Source organism: Lepisosteus oculatus, chromosome 17, assembly GCF_040954835.1.
Source record: "Lepisosteus oculatus isolate fLepOcu1 chromosome 17, fLepOcu1.hap2, whole genome shotgun sequence".
Taxonomy (NCBI): Eukaryota; Metazoa; Chordata; class Actinopteri; order Semionotiformes; family Lepisosteidae; genus Lepisosteus; species Lepisosteus oculatus.
This window is the reverse complement of record NC_090712.1, coordinates 14,184,579-14,202,363: the sequence shown is the minus strand read 5'-3', so window position 1 is coordinate 14,202,363 and position 17,785 is coordinate 14,184,579. Positions and strand designations below refer to the sequence as shown.

The following is a 17,785-nucleotide window of genomic DNA, read 5'->3' as shown; positions in this document are numbered from 1 at the left end:
AAAAACCCACCTCTCTGTGGCTCAATGAGTGCTCTATTAAAACAAAAGTTTTTTCAATCAAAATAATTATGTATGCTTAGTAAGTTTAAAACCAACACAAAACCACTTTAATCACAGAGCAGCACATAAGAAGAGATCACAAAAAAACATCTGAAAAGGCAACAAATCTAAAAATTATATTTTGTACTACCAATTATATTAAGGTTTAATGTTTTTGAATGCTTATAATATTTCTGACTATCTATAAAAAATTGAGCTATCCTGGAACTAGCTCCAAAATCCAAAATGTTAAACACTACACTCTGCACACACTCAGCTAGTTCCAAAAAGGATAAGTAAAGTGGTCTTTCACACTGGACAGTTGTGGCACATATACCTCCATATTATAAACGGCTGTATATTTCAAAATATACAGCCAGAGAAAGCCCTTTAAGTAACAAAGCAGATAGAAATGAAACTCTTCAAAGACTAATGACACCACACATATTAAATTAACTGAGGAAAAACAGCTGAAAAGAGATTTGAGTTTTAAAATAAAAAAAGAAGGGAAACAAATGAAAATCTGGTACCAAAGACTGCACATGCTTTGCTTTTAAAATCACTCCTTACTTTTGAAAACATGGCTATTCTTTTACAGGCCTAGTATTTTTTCAAGATTCCAAAAAAAACCTGATACACGCAGATTAAATGTGTGACCATACAGCTGAATGAGTGAAAAAATGCATTCAAGAGAAATATATTTCTTTCTACCTTCATTACCCATAAATACAGCAGGGAATTGTACTGGTCAATCAAGTGAAATACTGTGCCTTGCTCACGGGGCACAACAGCAGTATCCTGAAAATTTGCAAATAGGAGAGAAATTTTAAAATAAATAAGAATCTGGGTGAACATATAAACTCTCCGTTTTAGAGGCTATGAAAAATTGCACTTCCTCAAACAATCAAACCATATCATGGAATGTGAACATCCCTTCAGAAGAAATATTACTTTGCATTACAGGAAAGTTATATTTTACTTCTTTGAGCTATGTGTACAGATTGGTTAAAACTGTCCTCCAGAATGCAAAAAATTAGTGTAATTAATAATGTGTAACCATATTAAATCATTTAGAGATCCTGACAAATAAGGAAACCTATGTACAATTACATTGATAAATACATATGAACTCCTTAAAGTACCCAGACAATGTGAATTCGTCATCCCTACCATACAGGAAGTATGTTACGGCATGCACCCATAAACCCTTGTGGAATAAAAAGAAAGATTTAATGTATGTAGCTATGTCTGTAGGAGCCCATGATAGCTTATCTTGTAATCTAGAAACACTAAGCCAGATATGCAAAATTATTTCCTTCCTGCATGTATTAATGGGAGTAAATCACACTGTTACATATCAAGTGACAACCCCTTGCTCCGCCTCCTCACGCACTAACATTGTCTTATCCTAAGATGCACATTTGTGTCATTTGCTGTTTTATAATAAGGCTTGGTGTCACCGTAACCACTACCATCATCATAATAATGAAGCAATCTGGAGGAGATTAAACTCTTCCACTGCCAGTCAAGAACCAAGGTGTATAAGGACAGGACCATCGCTAATACCCAACCAACAACTATGGGTTAATGTTTAGTTGGTTGTAAAATGTTCATAAAAATGAAAGTCAATTTTTTTGTGTATGAATGCAATAATAAAAGAATGTAAGATGGTGAGACTGATCATCAGAAGATGAGCATCCTTGGTTGTTGTCATAAAAACAGAGTAAGCATTTATCCTTTGCATCCCAGCCTTACTAATCAATATACTGCACAAAGTGATACTGCAATAAAAACAATAACACATTCTTGCCATCAGCTGGTACCTCACAGTCCCAAGTGCACTAAAACAGTACACAGACTTCAAGCACTGCCTCCATTCCAGCACACTTTACAAGCACAATAGAATTTAAAACTTCAGCAATAGAAAAGAAAGCCGCCTGGCAATTCCTAAGGTATCTAAAAAAAAATTAGAGCCCACATTACGCAAAAGGTTAATCAGTTAACCAGAGTTAATTAACTAGCAACAAAGGCGGCTTTAAGCACCAGCCACTGTGGGAGAATGTGTGCTACAACACAACAGAGAGAGAAGCGAGGTAAGGGAATTCAGATTAGCAATTACGTAGAATCTTGAAGTAATTAAACATTTGAATGTAATTGTGGCAGGAATGTCAATTTAATTGGAATTAGGACAAAAAATAGCTTTTGGATTCAGGGGATTTTGTATGGTGTAGATACTAGTTGATAGGCGCATTCACTGATGTGTGGATAAAGAAATGCAGAAATACAACTCTGTCAGGGAAATGGAATATACAATTTTAACATGGCAGGACCAGCTTCCTGATAAGCTGGGAAGAAATTCCGATGAAATCTGACAGCAAAGCATCACCCTGTGAATATCACTGTATAGTCTCTCTCCTGACACATCTGCCCCTTCTCGTATCGACCCTTTCAGGTGAAACTGGGACTCAAGGAAACATCCTTCGGCTTCTCCCCCCAGTGGTGTCTGATGACTTGTCACCAGAACTGTGAAGTGATCATGTACAGTAAGGGCAGGAGCTATATCAAGCAAAAGCATCTTCGTGTACCATATGTTTTGGGATTACCAATCGCACTTGCCATATATATAATGCAGCAGTGCTCAGCCTCAGCCCTGGAATTCTGTTTTATTCCAAAAATGCTCCGATTAGAAATTGCTTAAGAAGCCTAACCTCTACTTGCTTGTTCTTGTGAAGACCCTTTTAGGGACATTGTTCTCTAAAGTTAAAAAGTTGGAATAGTAATTACCATTAACCCTATACCAGTTTATGGATTTCAAAACTCCCTTCATTCAGGTATCTAGAATATAAGCAACTGGACATCTGCAGAACAAAGAGCCCTTGTTGTGGGAGTTTCATATAGAATCACTCCCACCTCTGTCTGGACATTATTACTGCTCACCAATTAAGTGTTGTTCAGACAGCAATAAGGGTCCAGTCTCTTCACTTGCAAGTTGAGTTTCTTGGCAACAACAACAGAGAATGTTTTTCAAGCCAACTACAGAAACAGGTTAAAAAAAAGGTCTAATCAAGCAAGCTATTCAATGAAAGAGAACAATTAGCCTAATTGTAAAGCTTGTTGACACAAAAGCCGAAGAGGGTAAAAGACCAGGGTCAGCAAGAGATATAGATCCTGACATTACAAGAAGTCTATGAGCACTGCAATATAGAAACAGCCAACAGGAAAGAAGAAAAGCCATGAAAGTTTTAAAGAAAATAATTCTGAAGGCAATAAAAAAACAAGGTTATGGGAGATAGTTCAGAAAACCACATTTAATGAAAATTTCAGACATACAAAGAAAAGCGCTTCTCCTTTTTCCAAGAGGTAATTATTTTAAAGCAGGAATAAGCGAGTTAAAATGGACATTTTCTGAGGGATCTGTGACCCTGAGTCAAAACTCTATTGTGCCGACCTCTATGTTAATACTTCAGGGTCTGAGACTACTCCGCAATATCTGCTGGGAGAGAAGGGGCAGCCAGCGGGGCTGGGCATTTTGAGAAGCAGCGTGTGATGGCGAGATTGATAGCTCACTGACAAGTGCAAAGAAAAAAAACTGTCTACTTGAACTAAGCACTGAAAAGACAGAGCAGCAGTTAAAGCTGGGGGCTGCACTGATGTTGGGGGTGATAAAACAGGCTAGAATATTCTAATCCAGCCAGCAGGAAAAGACACACAGCCACTGGAAAACAAACCGCAGACCGTCTGTGCATCTCTTTTACTGCCTCCCCAAGCACCCTACCCCACACAAGCTTCTATTAACCTTACAGCAGACAGCAGCCAGGACTCATTCCCCTGCTTGAGCTGTTCAAGCCTGTTTTCATTATATTCTACAGCTCTTAATACGACCCTGCACTTTGGGTTTTAACTGAACCAGCTGTTGGCATCTTAAAATCCTTGTGGCAATATGAAGTGTCAGAGCAGGATTGCATTCTGTAATTGGGGCAGGGAGTCTGCAGCACAGGGGCGAGATTCAGCACAGCCATGAGAACGGGTCCTTCTAGCGCCAGTCCTATATACCAGATCTTAGCAATGATTTTAAGACCAACTGGCAAAACCAGTTAAACTTAAATCACTGTTGAATCCTAAGTGAAGATTTTATCTGGAATATGCATGCACTAGTGCTTTCAGTTTGGGTTGTTAACCTTGACACACCTTAACCCATTTGCTTGCTATCGAACAGTATCGTCCACTGAGAACTCAGACCTTCCCTGCTGAACCAAAGTTTCCAAAGTAGTCTCTCACTGTTCATACTCCGGGTGCCCAAGTGCTAAACAACTACTTGTTGAATTATCATTGCCGAATGATAATTAGATAATCCTAAGCACTTTCTAATAGTGTACTACAACCAGTAGCCGTAGCAGAAAAGCATCCATTTAATCTCAAGAAATCAAGAAAGGGGAAAGTTTGGTTGAAATTCCCTCCCAGTCTTTTGTTCTCATATTAAAATGAATCTACCTTACAATAAATAAGAACAGCAATGCCGATATTACCAAATGAACATCAACACTACAAGCAGTAGAGTACCCCGACTCGTCCTCTGACGTCACAGGACAGGACTCCCAGTCTTAAAGATGGATGTGTGGTCAAGACCCAATCCTTCACGAGCACTCCCATCTCCAGCTCAGACACAGGAAGACGGAGCCTACCCGGCAAGCAACAAACACAAGGCAGGGAACACCCTGGACAGGGCGCTAGTCCATCGCAGGGCAAGTGCAAGAATTTGGCCCCAGACACCGGGATACTGCCTACTCTTATCGAGAAACGCCCGGGGATCTTTAAAGACCACCGGGAGTCAGGAGCTCGGTTTAACATCTCATCCGAAAGACAGCGCACACTACAGTATAGTGTCCTTGTCACTATACCGAGGTATTAGGACCCACACAGACCACAGGGTGGGCACCCCCCACTGGTCCCACTAACACCACTTCCAGCAGCAACCATAGCCTGCATGCATACAGTTCTCTCAGACCACCGGCACTGGCAGGTGAGAAGTGAGCTGATTCCACTTTCATCTCCGACTTTCTCTCTCGTCTCAAAGCTGCCTTCCCCCTGGAAGTGTAGGACGTGATTATTTTTTCCATGTCCAGTAATATCCACTTGGGGGCTTGTTGGTCATTTTAGTAGTCTGTTTTAAGCTCCTCACTTGAAAAGGGGCAAACAGGCCAAGCCTGAGGACAACGCACACTAAGAATAATATGTGCAAAGGGTCAGGACACTCGAGCCCTTCTTGACTTCTTATCAATATCAACAAATCAAAAAATCTTAATCAAGGGTAGATAAACTATACTAATCCTCAAGGGGTAACGTTGTCACCTAAAGCAATCTGCTAAGCTGCTTAGGATATTAAAGGCAAGAACAGCCTGGTTTAATATAGTTTTATGCAGTACAGGGGCAGACAGTGCTTGTTTAGCTGATTTGCCTGACAAGCAGCCTTGTAAACAACCTGAGCTTTGACTGCTTGACAGAATTCAATTCTGCTACCCCCCCTGCCCCCCCCCCATCCCATCATCCCAAGAAGAGGCCACAATAAAAGACTCCCAGGAAAAGAGGATTAACACCGCTGCAGGAAGGAACACCGAGGAATGCTAGCTTAATTCACCCCCACCACACACACAAAAATGCAATCTGAAGATTTAATATGCAAATAAAAAAATGTGTTCTGTAACAGCTGCTTAACCTGGGAGCAGAGCAAAGAATGGGAATTCAATAAGGAGAAAAACTGGGCTCCAACTATTAATTATATAAGAGGAGAATAAAGGCCCCACTCTTCACTACCGGTGGCCAGGCAGTACCTAACTGCTGATCCCCCTCCTTCCAGCCCCCCGTTCTTTCTCCCTGGGCCCATTGTGTTGCATGAATTGCATTAGTTAGGATTTAGTCTAAATCTAATTTAAAGTCAAAATTATTACAGCAATCTAATTAAGGATTTAAATAGCTATGTGCATCGGGCACAATAGCAGAAATCCCACCTCGATGATTTTGCGCGCCTCCTTGTATTTCCCAGTCTGCAGGAAGGCGAAGAAGAGGTCGTACAGCATTGTCATCTCGCCCCGCTCCTGGCTCACAAAATCCATCGCTGCACGCAGGAGCCACAGGGACACAACGAGAAGAAAACCACAGATCGAGCACGCTTTTTAAAGGGATTTTCATTTGAATTCTGGACGGCTAAGCTGACATTTTAACTGAACCCCCACAACTGGGGGCAGACTCCCCACATGTCGACGTTAAGCTCTCGGCCACTTAGATTTTGCTCACTTGTGCCAATGCCATGTTGAAATCAAGGGACATTTTCGATTTCCATTCCTCAGAGCCGACGACAAGTGCGATGTCCAACAAACATCATGTCGGATAAAGCAAATGTGTTGGGGTATAAGAAAGAACGAAAAGGAAAGATGGAAACTATAGTGACCCTTCAGGCTAATCTGTATGTTTAAGGGGATATTAAGACAGAACTCGAAGATCCACAATATTAGCAATATCAGCACATGCATTTTTCCTTTCATAAAAAGAAAAACGGGAGTCTGGATTGGTCTGAAAGAACACTACAATCCCACAAACACAACCGCACTGCGTGCTTTTACTATTTTTTTTAAACCTGCTAAAGTCTACGTTCCGTATCTGAATATTCCATGCCATGGAGCCGCTGGCGTTGATCCTGCCCCGGCGGCGGTGTTAATGGCTCTCGGCCGCTCAGTGAGAATGAGACGGTGAAGGGAAGGAGGTGTAGGGGGGGCTCAACTCCACTGATGAAGTGGGTAGAGGCACAGGGCAGGACTCAGTGGAGTATCAAACTGGACCTTGGGCACAGGACTGCACTCTCTCCTCAGTACCACAGCCACTTAGATAAGCTACACAAAGCACTCGACCCTTTTAAGGTCAGAGCTTGAAAGCAAACAGCCACAGTGCTTATGATAATCTAGCAGACAGTTCTGAAATGCAGGGACAACAGAACAAGCTGCTCCTTTATGCTATTACAGTCGAATTTGTTTTATTTTTTCTTTTGATCCAGTCTTTCCACTGCAAATATCGTGTCATGCATTTCAAACTTATGTACATACAACAATCTGCATCAACCCTAGGATTGATATCGGTTTAATGCAACCTATATTTCTACCTGTGTTTACATTTCCATCTGCTTTTTGCATAGAATTTCTCCATTTGTCCTGACCAGTGGTGAGCTCATGAGTCAAAGTGACAGACATGGCAGTATGCAGGACTAGCTGTTCCTTTCCTCTTAGTAGGTATTAAGTCGCCAGTTGTGAATCTAAGGTTAACCTGGTTGAGATTTCTGAAGAGAACAAAGGTGACATGGCTGGAGGACATTAGGTTATATGAATGGGTGATCTTGAAAGAAGCCTATAAAAGCTCACAGAGCAAGGGGCTACTGTGGTTAGTTCATACTCACCTTTCTGCAGGAGATCTGTGTCACCTTTCTCTACTAGCCCACACAACACATCATGAAAGCGAGGCATGTGGCCATAGTGCCTGTGGCAGTCCATTGCAGCGTCCAATGCAGACGATAGGTCATCCCTGCAGACATTGCGAAGACAAACGCATTATAAAAATGACCGTAGAGATAAAGACTTAAATTCCTTACCGATGTTAGAAAGTGCTAGGAGCAAAAGGTGGAATTCCCAAACAAAACGTAGGGAGATGTCAGAGGCATTCATTGAATTACCTAACAACATTAGAAAAGATGACTGGTTACAGCATCTTAAAATGTAGGACGCTTAGATTAACATTAGAGCAGCAATATAAAATGAGCAGGCATGAACTATATTGTATAATACATACACATGACGCTGCAGGAAATGTCTTAATCTGAAAAGGCTTAAGAAAAAAAACATGTTCAGTTTCTTTTACTTGAAAGTTAAAATAATATGAATGTCAGTTCTTGCCTATTAACACACGGTCTGTAAAAGTGCATGTCTGGATCTCAGTGCGCTGACTCCCAGATTGCCCTCATTTACTCCAGATCCCCAGCTGCGCAATTTGGCTGAATATGGCAACAGAATTAGGAACTTAAATACGCACTTCTCTCCACGCAGCTCTCATAATACGATGACAAGGTGATGGGGGAGACAAAAGGAATAAAACACTACTCCGATCTCTCTATTGTGACTGGGGAAGCAGGGAGAGGTTGAAAGAAGTGTCAGTCCTGTGATTGGGTAATTACAGTGCCAATCACACAAAAGGTCAAAGCAGACAGGTCATAGCTGGGATTCAAGATGAATTTCACTTCGGTAGAAAAAAAACACCACATCTCCTAAAGCATTGCACTTAGTTCTGCTAGTGAACTGCAGTCCCGGCAGCGACAAACGGCAATGAAATTCTAACAAAAACAACACCATCCTGACCCTTTGTACATACCACGTTCCATTTCATATAGGAACTATGTATGGGGGAAAAAATTAACAAAAACTATTAAGTTTACTACATAAACACAGCTCTCTTGCGATTGGTTTTAATTGAAATGAAGTGCACCAACATTATGCATCAAGCTGAAGTCGAGTGGCTATTCACCTAACGGCTTACTGATTGAAAAGCCCTTTTAAGACTGGAAATGCTGGGGGAGGGAGGGAGAGAAAGAGGCGTAGGTGGCACAGTGGCGAGTTTTTGTGAGTTAGGGATGTGGGAAGGGAGGGGGATTATGTAGAGAAACAAGCAAGCAAATGAAAAGAAGGCCGAGTTCACAACTGAACAGGGAAGGAAAAAGAAAATCAAACTTATTCCACAGAGGGAGAAGCGTTTTTCGGTCACCTCAACAATGACCCCCCATCCCACTGCTGCACTTAAGAATTCCCATCAGCCCTCACAAGCATCGGACAAGAAGCTGGTATTGCAATTACAACTACCCCCCCCCGCCGCCCCACAAGAACCACCACCAAGAATTAACCATGTTGAAGGCTTCATAATTTCTCTAGGTACAATTTAGCTGTCACTTGCATTAACATTTACTCAAACACGGTCTGCGAACGTCACCGACTTCACTTGTCAAGTACTTTCCAGCCAATTAAGTCGAAAAGCTGCAAGTATTCTCTGTTAAGAAAACTGAATGATTAGACAAGATAGCTCATTTCCCCAGTTTCCTTTTGTTCAAGAGAAAATGCCACATTTACATTACCAGCCTTATCTGCATCCCCTGACAGAGAGAGAGAAAATGGACGCTGAAGACCGCAGAACAGTGTCAGCTGCCTGGGACAGGCATACGGAAACTGTCATTATATCAATCATACTTGAAAAAGAAACAGCCGTGAAAGCAGCTTAATTATAACCCAGTGATCCCTGACAAAAAAAAAAAGATCTGATCATCGTGCTGCATTCATCGGGAAGGTGAAATAGTTATGCACCGCAGTACTGATGACATTAAAATGAAAACTACTGAAAGAGTCAGGCAGTTCAACACCTCTTCAACAGTTTTAGTGCCGAAAATGCTGACAAGGACAATGACAACAACAGGTTAAGGGCCTTTGCACATTGTTCTGTAACCTGCATCTAATGTTAAAGTGTATAATTGTTAGAAGAAAAGTAAAAGCGTATATATTTCCTATTACACCTTGCATCTATAAATGTACAATCAACCAATTCCAATGAGATCGGACCAGTTTTAAAATGACATTAGCAACTGATCATCTGCTTGGAAGACAATTTCCTACAGTTCCATGTATGTGTTCTGCGCCGCTCCAGGGAAGCACATGTAATGAGTAGCTGAACACAAAAACTCACATGAGAAGGTAAATATGAGAACACAGAAAAACAGATAAAATGTATTGGATATTATTTAATACTACTGTAGTGTATTGCTGTGCAGCTAGGCATGAACGATATGTTTCTAGGTATAGACACTGCCTTCAAATAATGCATTTTCATTTTTACTTGGAAACAAAGTCAAAGGAAATCAAACCTACCCCACCCCACAAAAGACCCTTTCAAAGAGCTGGCACTCAATAGCCCAAAAAACTTCCAATCACAAACTGGTCAATTTTGTCAGTAATTTACACCAATATGTAGATCAGGAACACATATTGGTAACTCTTAGGGGTGTTTAACATTAAACAACCAAAGCAGAACAAGCACATAAAATGAACATTTTGTACAAAAGCCAAACGGGCTACACTGGGGTACCCAGAGCTCCAGAAAAGCTATAGACTGGAAGCACTTGGAGGAGCCAGATTTTCGTACTCCACAGACAGGATGCATCTAGAGGAGCGACTGTTGGAAACATGGAAGAGGGCATGTTTCTTATAAATTAAATATAATTGTATCTTTTTGAACAAAACAAAATAAAAAAAAAACTATTACGAGTGTACAATTTTGTTCCTTTGAAAAGAACTGTTAATACAATTATTCAATTTTAATATTGTTTTCATTGTGTTTTCTTGACAATTATTAGAATATTTTGAATATTTCTGATGTAGCTTTAATACATTCAGCATGAATTTTCACAGAAAGAATGATAAACCAGATCCAACGTGCAAAGATCCTAAAATGGATTTAGAAATCTACATAAGGAAAAAAAAAATGTTCAAATCCATCACCTTTGGAAAATCTTGGTGCCTGATATGCTCCTGTTATCAAACTAATTTTGTCTTGACTAAAACCGTTCCATCATTAACAACTCAAAGTAGTGTGAGAGTCTATTCAAATTAGAATGCCACTTAAAAAGACATTCAGCTATACTCATTTTCATACAGAAACCAGTTTTTCTTCAATGTTTTAAGTAACACTACTCATTGATGTTAAAAATACAAAAATACAAACAATGGCAATTTTTGACAGATACCTCCAGTGAGATTGGTGTCAGCGTCAACTTTATTTTACATGCAGTTCTCGATAAAGAAATAAGTTACTGCCACTTTCTTTTGTTTGCCTTGTTAGACTGGAGAATATAATTGCCAATACTGTTTCAGTCAAAGCTGATCTGCTGCTTAATTTCAAAACACTAAAGCTCATTCACTGTCACAGTGAATCTTCGTAAGCAGTACTCATTAAGTCATTATGCATGACATTCTGATGAGATGGTATCACCAAAGTGACATTTTCTTTGTCCCCAGAAAAATCCAAGCATGATGAATAAGTAAGGGAAAGTAAAGTTAATGAAAGGGCAGTTTTAGGTGTCTACAACATCTTTAAAGAGGAAATCGGAGCCCAATATCGTCAAGCGCAATTGGTGTCTCTCTGAGTAAATCACTTTACTAAAAAGGTAAGGAGTTTTGGCAATAAGTTGATTATGGGTTGATAAAATGTTGATCTTAAGCTTGAGGCAATTTTCTTCTTTTTCACTGCTGCTTTAAATAAACTTACCTTGATACTTTGATTTCAATTGCCGTGTGGAGTTTGCAGAACAGTACCTAATGATGTATAACAGTAAATTGTCTTGCTGTGTTTTATAACACTTGTTCTTGATGAAGTAAAGGACATAAGTTCTTCGGCAGCATAGGGCCCTGCATTACATTGTAAATGTGTCTAATTTCTATTGGACTTAACATTAACAGAATGATGAGAAATTTTGGTCACCAGATGCAGCTGTTCAGCTTGCATGCACAAGGGAGCTGAAGTTCATTATTACTTATTATGACTGTGGGTAACTCTGGCTGTTGGAGCACCAAAACAAGAAAAGATACAGCCTTTCAAACAGTTAAAAAACTCAGTAAAGCTCCCACAAGGAGTGAGCGAATTAATAAATGCAACCATCTCTCAAAGTGCACCTCCCTAGTGCAGAACTCACTGAGGGGATCAGCCAGTCAGAGGCCAGGAGTTAAACCCCTTTCTCTAATAACTTATTGCGTGTTGTTTCAAATCCAGCAATTAGTGCTCAATACATAATTAACATGCAAATGAGATGATCTACTTAAAAGCTGTTCTCACAAATAGACCTGAACGGAGGTGAAGGTCCAGCTTAAAGAGGCTGGGTTTTTGTTGTATTTGCATATTGCGTTTTAGTGAGCATTGATACCCATCGCTAAATCAGGAACAAAAGATAATGAGCAGTAATTAAAGGACAGGAAGGGGGGACAAGACTGCTGCAGCCATTACAAGAGAGAGAAGTTGCTCCAGTGAGAGGGTGTTGTCCCAGAAGTCTGAAGGCAGGTGGGCCTCTCCGTCAAAACTATCTACCTCACATCCAACATATACTGGATGCTCAGTATTATTTTTGCATTATGTGCTTTAGTATCAACTTCCCAGACCGACAGCAATACTGTGGCAGATGGTCATTGCACAATCAGAACAGTCTAATGCAAAGATTCCTAACCATTTCCTAAAACAGGCCCTCGTTTCTCCAGAATTAGTCCTGGAAAAATGACAACAGTAGTTGTGCCCAATAAGCAAACTGCCAGAATAAATGCCCTGGATCACAAGTGTTTTAAATGCAGTGTAAAGCCGCAAATGTTTTTACATAAATGGAGTAGATCTAGAACTTGGACCTGAAGGGACCTTCACAGGCTTTAACCTTTCTGCAGGAGATCTGCGTCACCTTTCTCTACCAGCCCAAAGGCCCAGGACCGAGCTGGAGCTGCCTCCAGCTCCAGTTTCCAGCTCCCTTCTGCTCCATCACACACATCCAGGCAGAAAGGCCACGTTGCACGCGCTCACCTCTCGAGGTACAGGGTGATGAGGGGGGAGCAGAGATTGGCAGAAGGCTTGGCGAGGCCTAGTGAGAAGATGGCTTCCTGCAGCCGCTTGATGGCTGCCTCCTCCCCCCGCATGGCTGCCCCGTTGAGGATGTGGAAGAAGGAGCTGAGGGTGGTATCCTGCACAGGCACCTCCTTCTCCTTCATCTCCCGCAGGATGTCCACGGCCTCTGGAGAGGGAAAGGACAGACGTCAAGATCAGACCTCTCGCTGAGCCAGACACTGCGGCAGAGAGCGCAGGGAGTCGCTAACCTTAACCAAATCTGCCTGGCTTATCACTGGGCCTCAGTCTCCTGCACATCCGCCGTTCCCCGCAACACGTAAAGGGCCAGCAAGTGTGACATGAAGCCCTATGGCTCCTACCCACCCAAGAAAACAAACACGATGGCAGCGAGAGGAGCAAGAGGATTTTAAGGTTAAAGTTGTTTTTTTTCCTGAACACAAATCAGAAATCGCCCTCCACCATGTCTTTTGTAGCAGAGGGAGGGGAGAAAGACAAGTGCAACAGAGGAAGAGGGACCAAGTGACAGAGAGGAACAAGAGACAGGGGTGGGGACGTGAGGCATAAAAGGCCCTTAGATAATTTCATGTAGGGAAAACAAACTGCTATTAAAACAGCATTTTACACCCAGCAGGAATGCAAATTCTACCGTATAATGCCAATTTCAAGTTAATTACTACTTGCATTTCTAAACGAGACTACAATTACCGAGCCCCACAATAGCATGGTTTTATCATTTCTTTGCAACTGCGACTACAAATTATAGGTAGGCAGAGTATGCCCAGCGTGCCCCACGGTGGCCCCGGCCGCCGGCCCTGGGATTCGGAGCCAGCTAAATGGAGGCTTTTATCATCCGGAGCTCACATCTGCCACATAGCGCCATTGTCTCCCCTGGCAGATGGTTTGTCATGGGGCCAGATAATTAAGATGTGTTTACAGTGTATTTAGAGGCACACTAATGGTCTGATACCGATAGGGTCTGTTTGCACCGTCGATACTAATTATCAAAGCTGTGCCAGCGCAAAATGCCCCGGTCTTAAGCAGTGTCTGTGTGCATGTGCTCAAGTATTCAATTGGAATCCCATTTATAAGGCTGCCAATTATACTGAAGCAATGAATAAGACTGGAAATACGAGGAGAAAACCTAATGCATTCTAAAGAGAAAGACAATACGTCACAAGGTTCAGCATTTCAGATCGGCAAATATGCCAACAACAGTTTCTTAACTTCTAATAGGCCTGCAAAAAAACTCAAATTAATTTCAAGTTGTATCAGAAGTGAAATGCGTGGCCTGTGTTTTGTAAGACTATGCAACATTCTGGGGACTAGATTATAAGTTTCCAGGTTTTAATTTTCCAGAAACACTGAGGCATCCTAATTTTCTTTCACATCATCACCATTGTGCACTTTTATTACTCTTGACAAATAATCTGAAAGCAAAGAATGCACACATAACATGTTACTACAAGGCTCCCTAAAAAAAGAGCTGAAGCTGCCTCATACGGGGAATGTCAATATACAATGTACACAGAACATGTGCAACATGTGCCTTCTGCAAAAGCAAACCACTGAAAACTTTAAGTTCTCAAAATCCACCTGTTGCAAGGGCGCTAAACTCTTGATGCACATCATATAAAGCATAAAGTAACTTCAGTACAGCTTCAGCAAGAAAAATGTTCTCCACTACAGACTAGGATAACACAGACATCACAGGCATTTTTAAATGACGGAAATACCCCAAAATGCTGGAAAAAATGTAAAAATAATAAATCAGACATGATCTACTCCAACCTACTGTCAAGTCCTAATATCTACTGCACAGTTGTATACTATATTAGATTCAGCTGTCAAAAAGAAAAATGAATTGCTTTGGAGACTAGAAAGAAATGGAGCTGTGGAAAAAGCACTAGATGTTGGCACTGGACCTGATGTATTCATTGATTTGATGTACATGGTATTTAAAGTGCAACACTTTAGGTCAGTTTCCAAATGGAAATACATGAAGAATAATAACAGTATCTGCTCAGCAGGGATTAAAATCATAGATGTCATTTAAAGGTTCATGCAAGGATTGAGTAAGTGTTTTTTAGAAGTTTACAATCTTTACAGTATGATAACAGAGCCTTTTTCCTCCTGACATTCAGTGCAACATTTACACAACACTTTACTTTGGCTCTGCAGATAGCTAACAGTGTTATTCTCTAAACATAATGGATGCAGATTGATACAGCACACAGTAAGTAAATAAGAACTGAACTGACAGTAAATTACCATGGCTAACCGCGACATGAGTGAGAACCTTTTTTGGATTCAGTACAGAAAGCCATGGTGGACTGGCCAAGAGCACCATCTAAGATGCATACTTCCTAACAAGTAAGATGAACCATGCAGAGCCTCTTCATTAATGTTGTATAGGATGAGGCACAGTGTTACATCTACAAAAAGATAGTTACAGCTTATGGGCTCTCATCATTTTTTACAGTCATATGAAACACATATGAAAATGGCTAAGTTCCATATATATATAGAAAGAGACATAAACGTCACAAAAACAGTATATATAAAATAATATATATTCAATTCACCTTGGACCAGGCAACCACAAGTGCCAGAGTATCACCAGTATACCTGTATCCAGCCCTCTGAGAGAGCCCATGCTCTCATTCTACACTTGTACCCAAGTTCACTGCTTCATGGTATAGTTATGATGCTGGAGTGGGAGCAGGCCAGATATGATTTAAAAGCACCCTGCACATGCACTTCTGAAAATAACCACACTTCCAAAAGCCAGTTAGAGTCTGAGCTATAATGAAATAACCTGAAGCTCAGTCTGGGTGGCCCTGTGTTGTGTCTACCTGCTGCCTGCCGGAGCCGGGGTCAGCTGGCGTGGGCTGTGAAGGTCACAGCTGCTGGAGGAGGGCAGGGCACTGTGGGGAGGCCCAGGTGAGGGGCAACACCGGGCCATCCCTCCCATCTCCCTGCTCCGGCCCCCACACTCTGCTAACTTGACTCAGCCGCCTGCTCGACACCCTCTCTTAAAAAGGACCATCTCCCAAGTAATTAAATTTGTCCCCCTGCATATTTACTGAACGTGTTCAATTAGCTGCGTTTCAGTGAGTGCTAAACGCTGGCCTCCAGAGGTGTTTAAACGCCACTCAGGATTAAAAAACAACATAAAACACTAATGTACGCCAAGCCCACTGTTTTTCCCAAGGCTCCAGTTTCTCGCAGTACTTACAGCTGCCTCTCGATGCTAATATGCACTGACTACACCTTCAAAGCTCCTTGGCTCTTTTGAGTTTTCTCCTAAAAAAAGGACACTCTGTCCACTTAACACTTGATTATTATTTTAAGGAATTCGAGATTCACATTTAAATGACAAAAATTAAACCATCTCCAGAGTACATGAACACAAATACAATTCATGCAACCAAAACAATGTGCCTATTTACATATAATGTTTTAAATAATTTGTATTTATATGCAAACAATACAATAACATCTACAAAGATACAGCTGCAGCTCCTGGGTCCTCCTACAAATTTGACAGTCATATGAAATGGAAAATGGCTAAGTTTCATATATAGAGAGACAATAAATGTCACAAAAACATTATATATAAAATATATATTAAATTTATCCTGGACCAGGGTCATGTTTATTGACTTCAGTTTTTTTTAAACTGTAAAAAAATGAAACAAAGCCATTAACTTAGGCACAGTGCACAATCTGTGCCACAAGTCATGATCTTCAAACTCAATTTGGAACAGCTACTTTCCTAAAAACGAGCCGAGGAAACGCAAAGGCACTGAGCTGTGCAAATGTAAATGACAAGCTTGCCAAGCCATTAAAACTAATGGCTGGACTGCTGAAGCATCTCTGGTTGAATTCACATGCAAATTTGTATGTGAAATGTTCAAGCACTTTTGGAGACATGATATACCATTAGTATCAAGACCGATTTTATAAATTCTGTTAAAGTGCCAAGAGTCCTGTAATTTGTGAGCACCATATGCATATGTCACTGTACACATACAGATTAAAGCACTGAACAGTGAACATTTCAAAAATCAAATGTGTGCATTATTAGGCTTCCCAATTTAAAAAATAATAATAATTCTTTTTTTTTTTAATTCCTAACTGCTATTTAACTCCAGGAGAACACCCTTTGATAACATAAAAATATACATTTCAAGACGTGTAGATTCTTCAATTCTCAATCTTATAGTGCAAAGGAATGATATGATAGCATTCATCTAAACAGAATTTTGAAACAAAACCAGCAGAAGCTTGATTTGGTTCCAGGACAAGAGAATTATCATTACTGTAGCAAGAAAGACATGTCCGTGGGCAAGATGGGATCAAAATACCTCTGAATTCACAAAACAATATGAGGAAAGACAGGTGACAGCTTAAGCAGAGATGAGTTTCCATAACAATTATAATACCAGGTAGTTCAGGAAATACATTGCCATTCAGGTGACCCATGTCCTTGCTGAATGTGGACTGCAATCTTGCCATCTAAGGCTTTATCACACTAAACAAGCACCTCAAATGCAGGTGGACAATTGCATTTGAAGTGCCAAACTCAACCATGTAGCAGTTCTACCTTTAACATTTAATTTAAAAATAATTTTGGCATGCACAATATTGCAAATCCAAATAGAAATGTAAAAAGCATTCTTCATATGATATTGTATCAACTGTATCTGAATTTTATGGAGCTTATACTTGTCACCCGTGAAAGATGCTGGGCTCAGCGAAGCAATACTGCAAACACACACTGCTGAACCATGTTAAACAGTAAGCAAAGACAACTCACCCTCCAGTTTCCCATGCTTAGTTAGAACCTTTACCAGTGCCATGTACTTATTGGGATCAAGGGCAACAGAGGAGTCCTTTCGATTTCTGAAACATACAAAGCATTTTATTAATTCAAGCAGATACTCATCTATATTTTTAACCAAACCAATGCTGTGCTGGAATTTTTAAACTGAAGAACATTTTACATCCAAATCTTTTATTTTGCGAAAACTAGTATTTTTAAACTACTTAAATTAGCATAAAACAAGTACTA

The 17,785-nt window shown here is 40.6% G+C and overlaps 1 protein-coding gene across 1 annotated transcript in view; it reads right to left on the bottom strand.

Annotated features, from left to right (window-relative positions):
• The window catches only part of lrpprc (leucine-rich pentatricopeptide repeat containing), a 67,562-nt gene that overhangs the window by 22,500 nt on the left and 27,277 nt on the right, over window positions 1-17,785 (bottom strand). The window contains exons 22-25 of the mRNA XM_069179857.1: window positions 17,531-17,616; window positions 12,670-12,877; window positions 7,481-7,605; window positions 6,045-6,151 (exon numbers count right to left, since the gene is read on the bottom strand). Of these exons, the coding sequence (XP_069035958.1) occupies window positions 6,045-6,151; window positions 7,481-7,605; window positions 12,670-12,877; window positions 17,531-17,616 (526 nt within the window). The remainder of the gene's footprint in view (window positions 1-6,044; window positions 6,152-7,480; window positions 7,606-12,669; window positions 12,878-17,530; window positions 17,617-17,785) is intronic.